Source organism: Montipora foliosa, chromosome 9 (assembly GCF_036669935.1).
Source record: "Montipora foliosa isolate CH-2021 chromosome 9, ASM3666993v2, whole genome shotgun sequence".
In the NCBI taxonomy this organism is placed as follows: Eukaryota; Metazoa; Cnidaria; class Anthozoa; order Scleractinia; family Acroporidae; genus Montipora; species Montipora foliosa.
In genome coordinates, this window is record NC_090877.1 from 36,548,117 (window position 1) to 36,559,181 (window position 11,065).

An 11,065-nucleotide genomic window follows, 5' to 3' on the forward strand; every position below is an offset into this window, starting at 1 on the left:
CCACTTGTTTTGTCAATTAATTTTTGTCACACAATCAAGGGAAATTGCAGAGGGAGGTTTCAGGAGGGGGGAGAGATAAATAATTTTATTATCTTTATCAGGCTACATGTACATAATTTGTAAAAAGTAATATAATAATAATATCTGACCTGCTAATCGCCCTTAATCCCAGTCGGAGACTGAATTGCTATGGGCACAGCTCCACAACTTAGCTCAGACCGAAGAAGCTGTGCAGCTGGTGCTAGGCGCTCGGGCCCTGAACACGACCCATGTACACGAATCACCTCGGAGCACAGCACCACAACCAGATGGAATATGCCGGGACAGGAGTCCACTACCCGGAGCTTCCATCTGTATTGTACCCTTGAGTCAACCCTGTCCCGTATCTTTCTATTTTTAGAACTACTACATTTTGACGTATGTGACGTATGTGACTGAGAACATACGTGAAGTGGTTCACATACGTCACATACGTATGTGACGAAATAAATGGCTGACCATGGGTCTGTTATGATCAGCTCTTGTGAAAACACCCAGTAAAGCCTCCCTGCGAGGTGCTTCTAAAAATAGAAAGATACAGGACAGGGTTGACTCAGAGGGTTAATGTGGAAGATGGAGGCTCCAGGTAATGGGCTCCTGGCTGGGAGTCGATTTTAATGAGGGAGGAAAACGGGGAACCCAGAGGAAAACCCTCAAAGTAGGATTGAGATTGACTGAAACTCAGCGCACATACATTGTACCATCTCAGGATGCGATCCCGAGTCCACAGTGGTGTGAGGCACAAGACAGTGTTACCACTGTGCCATCCTTACCCTCCCAAAAAGCACACATTTAGCCAAAAAACAAGATACATTGTAGACAAGGAAAATGAAGTAATTAATGTCTCAACAATTAATTTTGTCCAATGACCATGATTTTTGTCAGTGACCCATGAAAAAAAACATTGAAAAATATCTACAGTGTGTACGCTGTATAATACAGTTACATTCCATCTTTCCAACATAATTTGGGTTTACACAGCAAGGGTCAACAGGAGAATGCCAGGTTCAAAGTATTAGAAATAAAGGAAATGAATGAAAAAATAAGTAGAAGAAATAATCAAATGTATTACCTCATCTGGAACTGGAGAAGCCCCAGTTAAGTCTAGTAAGGGATCCTTAAAGGTGGCAAGTTTCCTTTTCAGTTGTTCTGTGAAAAGGAAATTGGATTGACTATTGAAGCTCAGAATTCACATAAGTACGCTGTATATGTACTTTACCGACAGTTCCAGGACTTCAAAAAAAACACCCTTTCCCTGCGGAGCCACTCAACATTGAGAGAGTACATGTACAACAGTAGTCCCTTGGTGGCTTTTAAACAACAGTCCTTCACTGAAGTTTGCTGCGTGCAAAATAATAATAATGTTAGGGAGCTTAAGCAACGACAACGGCGACGTCAATGAGAACGTCACGAATTTGCATATTTAGTGGTTAAAAACAATAGCTTTGCACGCCCTGCACATGCCTTTTTCACTTTTGTCCATTTCGTTGCCGTCGTCAGCAAAACAGCAACGTGAAATAGCCAAGTTTTTGGTTTTATGAAGAACGTCAGCACTTGAGGATAAATTTTCATTTTCTCTCCTAAAATGGAGTGCCGTTCTGACTGGTGTCATCTTTGAGGAAATAGTCACGAAGCGATTAAAATAACGCAAATTTATATTTTGAGATGACGTTCTTGTTGCTGTCGCCGTTGTCGTTGCTTAAGCTCCCTATTATCATTATTGACAAACAGCAAATCAAAAACTGAATGCCGTGACAAACTCCAACATTTACATCATACTTTCAAGTTTTTGGAGATCTATAAAGGTGATAATAATTATAGGATAAATTTCCTATTAATTTAATTTTCCTATTAATTATATGCTGGCAAAGAACTTTACTTCTGAATACAGAGGCCAACCTGGGATCAGGTCCTAGTTCTCCAACTGTACATTTTGTCCTTCGCTGAAACTGAACTCCACAGTACACGTACATTGTATGTATGTATGTACAGCATAAAACTAATTGAAAAATAGAGCCTGATTACAGATTCACAGAGGGCAATAAGAACGAGTACTGGCATAAAGAAGTGACGAACTGCAAACAGCTCCAAAGTTCCTAGGTCCACGTATAAGACCTGAACTCAGAGGTACAAAATTCTCGGTCCAGGACATCTGGTGGACCGAGTTTTACCATAACCTCATGACAACAAAGCATTTGCCTCTGTTTCAGAGCGGGGGTTTTTTTAGTTTAAAAATTTCCTCATTTGGATGCGAAATAGCTTGACTGTGCATTTTCCAGCGTGAGCAGGTTCAATCGTATTAATTTTTTGTCCACATTTGGGCATGAAATTGGTGTTCTAAAATCCCCAGCTTTGTTCCGAGCAAAAGAGTTGCAAGTTACATGCTTGAAGGCCACGTGCTTCTGGTTTTACTGGAGAAGATATCTAGGAGGACGACGAGGAGGCTCAATGATGATGATGAAGAAGTTTGATGTACAGTAGACAAGAGGGCAGGATTATCATTGAACAGAATGTATAATGAGAGAGGATAAAAAATAGAATGACCCGTAGTGATCGGTCAAAAAATATGTTTAATCTTTATTTACTGCAGCAGCTTTTTAATGTTATTTGTGACCGCATACCAACCAGTTTACTCTCTCTGAAAGCAATGGTCTCATACATGTATCTACAATTTCAGACAAATACCGTCATACACGTAAGTACACGCAAGTGAGAGGTACATGTAATACGCTCATTTTACCATGCTCATCTTCCTTTGCACATTCAGTAAACATATCCCCAGGGGTTGGTCTTGAGCTGACTCTATCCCTGTGAAAATAGTGTGACTGGAAAAACTTTGTCCAGAAGTCTTTCTCTGGCATCTGAAAGTCAAATAAAAGTAAAACTCATGATGTAGTGGACTACGAGAGTAAGGGGGTGTGAAAGTCACGATAATATTAATTACTATTATTACTAGTTTAATATTAGGTAACTTTGGAACTGTGGATGTGAAACAATTTTCTAATGGAAAGATTGTCACAGATAATGAAAACTTCATCAGTTGCTTGCCACACATCCTGATAAAGTGTACATGTACTCTCTTGATCCAATCCAGGCGTCAATACACAACTGTAGGTCTGCAAGACTGCAGAGCACAGTTCTCACAGATGGAGAGTGCTCCTTTACTACTGTAACACAGTACCTTACTCCCACCTTGCTCACCCAAGTAATGATCTTTTTCTGTGAAAAAAATGTTTCAAATCTGCAGCTCCAGCTCTGTACATGAATTGACCTGCTCTCAAATACATGTAGCTCAACAGCTTGGTGTTATAGTAAACAATCATGTACACAACATTATGTACTGAGCAGTGTAATCCTGTACACTCAGGACTGGGTTTGAGCCTGGATTTTTTCATGATCCTCTCACTTTAATACAACTGAAGAAAATGATAGTTTAGAGTTTGTATACAAAGAAACATCACATCCAGATGACCCCTTTGCTGCAATTTTCGAGCTGCAGAATCTCATCTTTGAGTGTCAACGGCCAAAGTGCATTTTGGCTTCCATCAATCAAACTTCAGATGTCAAGCCAAGAGTTGACCCAAAATCATGGATGCCAAAATCAATTGGTGCATGACATAACCTAGCAATCAGAATCTTTGGTTCCCATGGTACAGGTACGTGTACATTCGCACTCAATGCCAGTGGAAAGCGACAGAATATGTATGAATCTTTTTACTGAAGGACCTCTAAAAACATATCATTACAATGGCATTCATGCTGTGAACTAAACAAAAGCTCCAATTTGCTTTCCAGAAGCGGAGTTGATCTTCCCGGCTATGTTCAGAAAACTAATTTGACTGATGAAAGCCAAACCGCAGTTTGGTGCTAATTAGCGCTTGAAGGTGAGGAATTATTGTAATAGACACCAGCTGATGCATATTTGGGTACAAGGAATACTGATCCACTGCTCCTCTAGTCTTTTTTTTTTCATTACTAGAGAGATTGATTATACATGTAGGACTGTAAATGTTCCATAGTTGCCTTACCTCATGAGGCACAACCTCTTGATGCTTCTTCTTCACTAACAAGTGAATGTGACAAGAGCAAATTAATAATATGTAAAGAGAGCAATTAATTTTCTACCAAAAGCATTAGTTTCCTTCACTCTAAAGGAGCATGGTGATGGAAAACACAAGGGATGCAGCATGAGAGTAGTACACAAAAAGCAGAGTACTTAGATTTAAGCAATGCTATTAATAATAAAGTAATAATAAATATAAGAGACGTCGTTCATAATGGCGACCAAAGAAAGAAATAAAGAAAAATGGCAATAATCCTCTCTGGTACTAAGCAGTACCTCCTTTGAACGTGTTGCTGTTGGTTGGACATTTGTATCTGCAATGTTTTACATGTACCACTCAAGAACTTCAAAAGAACAGAGATTGAGAGGGCTTTCTCATATGACTCGTAGCAGAATTGTCTTGGTGTTTTTTTCATTCTTTGGCACTGAACATGGCATTCGGCTTGACTCAGCAGAAAAGTATGGTACTATTTTGCTATAGCTTTTTTTTCAGGTTGAGGTGGACACATTATGGTTTAATTTTCTGTGTTTCTTAACCTCATAAGCATTAAATATTATCCGTCCAGTTCCCATTTAAGTGACAAAAGTTACCAGCAACAAACAACAATTATTATAATATTTAAAGCAGACTTCAAATGCATTGCTACCTCTGAAAATAGGTGACTATAAAATTAACTTTAAAATATATTTTGTTTTTGTTTGCCAGGAAAAAGGCAATTCACACACGAAACAGAAGTCTTAAGTAAGATTACACAGACATTACCTGCAGGATAAGTTTTGAATATTGCTTCAATAGTGTCAACATTTAAGTTGTATTTTACTTCGTTACAGCCAGAGCTTTCAGGTTGCATGTCTGCCTGCACAGAAACAAAATGTACTCAAATTGTAAGATTTTTTTCAAATTGTCTGCTTCTCAAACAAACAAACAAACAAAGACATGGAAAGGTGTGCTGTCCTAGGCAGGAATCGAACCTACGACCTCCATAACACCGACCAGTCGGATGCTCTACCCAGTGAGTTCTACTAGCTCAATGGGTGAAGCATCCAACCAGTGTTATGGAGGCTTACAATGTACATGTAGGTTCGGTTCGGGGTTATGGCTGTGTTGTAGGAATAGCTACATTGTACAGGGGAATTCTCTACTAGATACTCCAAGCTCCTACATGTATTATTTTAAGGTACAGTGTAAGCAGTTGGTTAATTGGAAGAAAAACCTATGTGGTTCACTTTTTAAACAAGTGCTTTAAACAGTAATAATTATTCTTTTCCTTAATATTCCTAACAAAGTTTCATAATGCCAGTACTTTATTTGGAGTACTTTATTCACCATATGTGGAGTGGAGAAAATTTAATGTACGGTTCATTGGCCTTGCTAGATTTGTATAATTACTTCTAAAGAAAGTGCTTGCTATCACAAGCAAGATTAATTATCAAAATTAATATTATGAAAGTAGAAATTAAGATACATTCTTAGGGTCACAACAAGAGGTGATACATGTACATCTGTGTGTGGCCAAATCAACGTACAAGTAATGCCGAAGACAATCCAATGGCTTGGTCCGCTTGCACAGTTTGAATATCCTGTGTTGAAAGGAAGTATAAGCATGTGTAAACAAATGGAAATTAGTGTAAAAAGACCATGCAGATGTATGTGATAAAACAATGGAAATATTTTGATCAGAAAAATAATGGCGCCAAGCTTCGGGATTTTTCCAAACTTTCTTTTCGCCACTGTCCTTGTTGTGTTCATTGTGCTTGAAGGTAATGGTTTTAGTGCAGTTGAAATACACTCACAATACTTTAATACTGTTATTTGTATTTATATAATGCCACGGTGCTTTCAATGTTAGAAGCTACGACACCATACCCTTGCTAAGCACCCGCATTTTGACTCGTGGGAGTCCAAATGCATACCCACGACCTGTTTCATCCAAAGAAGAAGTTGATGCATTGACGCTCTCAGGGGAGCGATCTACATTTACACAGCGCCGATTGGTTCCTCTGTAACCCGCACATGATTTCCAGATGACAGCATGCTCTACTTAACAAAGGGAAAGGAATGTGTGGCTTGTTTTAGCAAACGTTCGTTGAGGAGAAAAGATTGTGTGACATCAAGTCACAAGAATGTCTGCGTAGGAGGCTAGTACTGTACATGGGCATGAAACTTTGACAAAATAATGACTGTTTTTTATTGAAGCAAGGATCATTGATCCAGTGATATACAAGTAGGGAGCTATAGACTTGACTAGTACATACCTTTCCCCGATTTGCCCAAAACTCTTCAGCCGTAATAACACTGCTGACGACCAAATCTTTATACAGCTGATACAACTCTGGGTTATCTTTAAGCATTCTGTATATTAAATAACAAGATAAAAATAAAAAGTTCCCAGTACACACATAGTTGTCTTACCATGTTGACCATGCATACCAAGTTTGTTTCCAAGAATGAAACTACCTTATGATAATAGTATGTGTAAGTGCTCTTAAAAATTAAATAATTTATTACGTGTGCACGATCTAGAGGAAGCAATTATTGGCCACACAATTTGGACTCTAGACAATCCACAGCTCCCAGGTTCCAGTCAGACAATAATACTGTGGTTAACATTGTTCTGTTACATGTAGTTCTCATTAGACTTCTTGGGTACACTTAAATATCCAGCAGATATTTCTCCAGACAGTTGGAATTCTTAATAATTTGCTTGTCTGAATGATTAATTTGTTGAATTAGCCTAAAAACGCTTACAAGAGAAACGGTCAGTTACTACACGTAACATGCACTTTTAAGTACTTAAAATAATGAAATTAGCAATAATTATTAGCAATTAACCCTTTAACACCCAAACCGGCCTAAACCAGCCAGACTTAGTATTTTACTCTGTCTAATGCCAGACGATTTTACTCGTCTATGGGGAACCCCAAGAGTCAATGGGTTGATATGCTAATCTCATATGTATTTACACCTAACTAATATATAATTTGGGGTCATGATGACTGTGTTTGTACGCACCTGTTCTTCTCCTCCAGTTCCTTGTTTGCTTTCTTCCTGTGTGCTGGGATGAGCTGTGCAAGCAGATCCTTTGCTTCATCTCTTTCCTTCTTCGCATGTGCCTGTGGTTCACTCGTGAATTGAAATGTGAATGTGTTTCCATCATGGAGAACAAGCTGAATCTGTATTTTGGAACTTCCTTCAGGACTTATACGCTGAACTATTTACATAAACAGATTTCAATTTAAAGCACAACCGATTTAACAATATAAACAGCTACTGTAGATTGTATTACAGTACACATCAACTATGGGTAATTATCTTTTGTCATCACTGTCACTCAGATGCTAGGATAATGCTTCATTATCTGAATGTCAATGTTTTGGGGTACAGGGATGGCGCAGCGGTGTGTGCACTTGCCCCCCACTGTATGACCCATGTTCGATTCCCAGACTCTGTCTCATATGTGGGTTGAGTTTGTTGAATCTCTTCTCTGCATTGAGAGGTTTTTCTCCGGGTACTCCCGTTTTCCCCTCTCCTCAAAAACCAACATTTGACTTGATTTGCGTTAGTTTTTAATTTCAGTGTACATTACGCAGCTAATGAGTTACGAGATGGGTGTTATGTACCTAATTTAGAACAACAATCTATTGCCGGACTTCCTGCCATATATAGTAAGTCCTTCTCCGTTTTATCCCAAAATAAAGACGAAGGGTACATATGATCCCCTGATAGCTTCAATGTGCAAAAAACAGATCCATACTAAACTTCCCCTGGTGCATATGCGTTGCACAGCGTTGGTGTTAAATTTACGACCGACACGTGACCTAAATAAATTTAAACTTAGAGTACGTGCAAGTTTAAATTTTTTTTTTTTCAATCCAAGCGAAGCCTGCGCCACACAACGCATTTCACAACAAGTTATGCTTAGTTTTAAATCACATCACGATTTCAGAAGTATGGCCTTAAAGCCATATTAGTTTAGCTTTGCATCAAGTCTACACGCTACATGTAAAAGCTTCAACTAAATTCGAAAGCATTTCAATACTAGAGTGTTCTCGAGTTTCACCTTTTATCTCAGAGTATGCACATGAAAGCTTGGGATTATCCGAACCATGAGGGATCCAGACTAACGTGTTTGAGAGGAGACGTAACACTCCACCATTCTTTTTATGCTTTGTATTTATCACTTCAAGAAGTACAGTCTCTCCGTCCGCCATCTTGGGACGGCCGCACGTAGTGACGTGGGAGTGACCGCTGACTTCCTTTTCTCATATCATTTCACCCAGGCAAAACCACTAGGGGGACCCAGGGGCAGATGTCAGCCCGGAGCCGAAATTTGGAGCCGACCACCGCGCTGATCAAATTCCCCCTCCTACCCCACACACACCAGGGCAAACCCCGGGCATTTGACTATCTTCTGTGGCCGAGGAGTGGGGAATTTGACGTTTGCCTGCGTGGGGTAAAGAAAATTGAACTGGAAGTGTCCGGTTTCAATTTTTTTTTTTCGGGCGCCGAAGTTGCTAACAGCTATAAAACACGTGTTTGGACGAGATGAAAGAGTGTAGCATTTGTGAGCACTAGGCTTACAAAAAAGGCCTTCAAAAGGTCTTTATTAAAGACAGGAGGAGCGCTTCTTTTTCTTTTTTTTTTTTTTAACCTATATCCACTCAATTATGTATTATTTCGGGATTGGAGGAACAAATAAAATAAAATAAAAAATAAAAAATAGGAGGAGCGCCAGAGCCGACGACGATTGTTCTTTAGTAGGGTATCACAGACAAATCTGACTATAGGGTAGGGCATTTGAACACCATTTTGGCCCGAAGGGGCGGAAATTTGAATGATCCAATCGTCAAATGTTTAAATGCCCGGGCTTTTCCCGGGGGATCAGGGGACGGGGAAGGGGGATGTTGAAGTTTCGAGTTGATCGGCGCAAAACCAATGCTGAATTTCACCCCGGTCCCCGGGCCTGCTCAATTTTTGTCGATTACTGCCGCATTTCTGTGCAGGGCGCGAAAACTTTGGCGGGAAATTCTCTGGTTTGTTTAGTGTCTTTAGTAGCGGAGCTCCGCGAAGTACCATGGTTAAGAAAGATGGTAACCCATCGATGCGAGAAAGTTTGGTACTTTGCTCCGGTTCGCAGAAATACCGGCTTGACAATTTCGGGGGTGGGGGTGAGGGTAGGGTGAAGGGTGGCGCAGGGGTTATTTTGGGGGTGATTAGGTCTGGGTTTGGGTAACTAGGCCTTTCCCAATTATGCTAGCATTCTTTTCGGCATAATTTGACTTAACGAGCATTTTTTTGACACTTTTTCTCGAAAGGAATTGCCAGCATTATTAAGCATTTTCCGCCTATTTTATCTATATTTTTGGTGTCAAAAGCATCCATGCATTACTTCGCTTGTTTTCGGTGTTCTAACCCTTACCCTAACCCAGATGTAATCCCCCCGTACCCCCAACCCCGGAATAGTCATACCGTAGTAACGTTTTCACGGTTCCCATAAGATTACAGTTGCCATAGCGACAAGGCGAGGACATGTTCTGGCGGTGTCACAGCATTTAGTGTTCCCCGGTGTTATCTGTTCCCCCGAACACTGAGTACTAGTGCTGTGTGTTCCCCCTTCGCCATAACGATAAATATGATTGCAGAATATGAATACAAAAAGTATCCTAAACATGCATAAGAGCTTTGTTTAGGCCTAATGAGGCCTAAGGTTAGCTTCTTATGCATGTTACGGATACTTTCTGTATTCTTATTCTGCTATCGTATTTATCGTTATGGCGAAGGGGGAACACACAGCACTACTGTTGAGTGTTCGGGGGATCGGATAACACCGGGGAACACAAAACGCCTTGACAGCGGGAGTCATTCTAGACTAGCTGTGCTGCTGTCTCGTATGCTCACCTATTTTTTTGAATTAGTGAAGTCTGCACCATCTTTTAAAGTTCAATGACCTCTCTTACTCGAGATTTTGCTTGACTGCGCTCGGGAGGGTTCAGGTTTAAGGGATTTTTTCCTGACGGGCCGCAGGCATAGTAGTTTCCCACATGTACTGTGCACATTGTTGTTAGTTCCAAATATGTTATTATTGGAAATTACAGATAATAACAAAAACAAACAAGATCAGCATAGCAATGCAGTGTCTACAGTTCCTAAGAAAGATATTGTTATCCTACTTCCCTACTTAGGTTTGCAAAGCAACCAAGTCGCTAAACGCCTGAAATCTTGTGTGTACAAATTCTACTCTTGTGTTAACTTTAAGATTGTTTTTCAGAGCATCTTTCTTTTCTTACAAGGACCGTATTAATCATTCAGAACAATCCAAAGTTATTTACAGAGCAAAGAAGAGTCTGTTGCTCCAGTATTACTGTAATCCTTTGCAGCAGCCAGTACCCTGTTTCACAGAGAAAAGTTGTACTTTTCGACAGCGTATGGAATGTAAATGTAAATGCGCTTAGTTGACAGCTCTCTACAAGGGCTTTTCGGCTAGGATCAACTGGCTCAACGGGATGCGACCGAATGCACGTGGAAAGTGGTTTTGGTTATGACGTTATCGTGCGACCGTTCGTCCGTACGTTAAATATACTACTGGAAACCACATTTTTTATCGGAAATTTGCTTGGAGAGCGTCTCGTGACTGCACTTGTCACTGGATTAGTAAAACAAGCAACAATTTTGAAGGCAACCAAAAAAACAGCTGATTTTTTTTTAATATGTTGTAAAACGAAACACGAAGAGAGAGAGAGAGAGACAGACAGACAGACAGACAGACAGACAGACAGAAACAGTGAGTAAGCTACGAGTAAGCGATGCTCAACGTGAAAAAAAAAACTCGATCATTTCAGTTCTGAGGCTTTTTGGAAATTAAAGATAATAAATAAGTCAGTCAGTGATACATAAACAAATTCTTGGTTGCTATGGATAGATAGATAGATAGATAGATAGATAGATAGATAGATAGATAGTTT

The 11,065-nt window shown here is 39.9% G+C and overlaps 1 protein-coding gene across 1 annotated transcript in view; it reads right to left on the reverse strand.

Moving 5' to 3' along the window:
• The window catches only part of LOC137970184 (general transcription factor IIH subunit 1-like), a 17,467-nt gene extending 9,120 nt beyond the window's left edge, over positions 1-8,347 (reverse strand). Inside the window, exons 1-8 of the mRNA XM_068816703.1 lie at positions 8,164-8,347; positions 7,116-7,314; positions 6,359-6,455; positions 5,630-5,683; positions 4,866-4,959; positions 4,068-4,102; positions 2,780-2,900; positions 1,112-1,188 (exon numbers count right to left, since the gene is read on the reverse strand). Of these exons, the coding sequence (XP_068672804.1) occupies positions 1,112-1,188; positions 2,780-2,900; positions 4,068-4,102; positions 4,866-4,959; positions 5,630-5,683; positions 6,359-6,455; positions 7,116-7,314; positions 8,164-8,314 (828 nt within the window). The 5' untranslated portion in view covers positions 8,315-8,347. The remainder of the gene's footprint in view (positions 1-1,111; positions 1,189-2,779; positions 2,901-4,067; positions 4,103-4,865; positions 4,960-5,629; positions 5,684-6,358; positions 6,456-7,115; positions 7,315-8,163) is intronic.
• Positions 8,348-11,065: the final 2,718 nt, after the last annotated feature.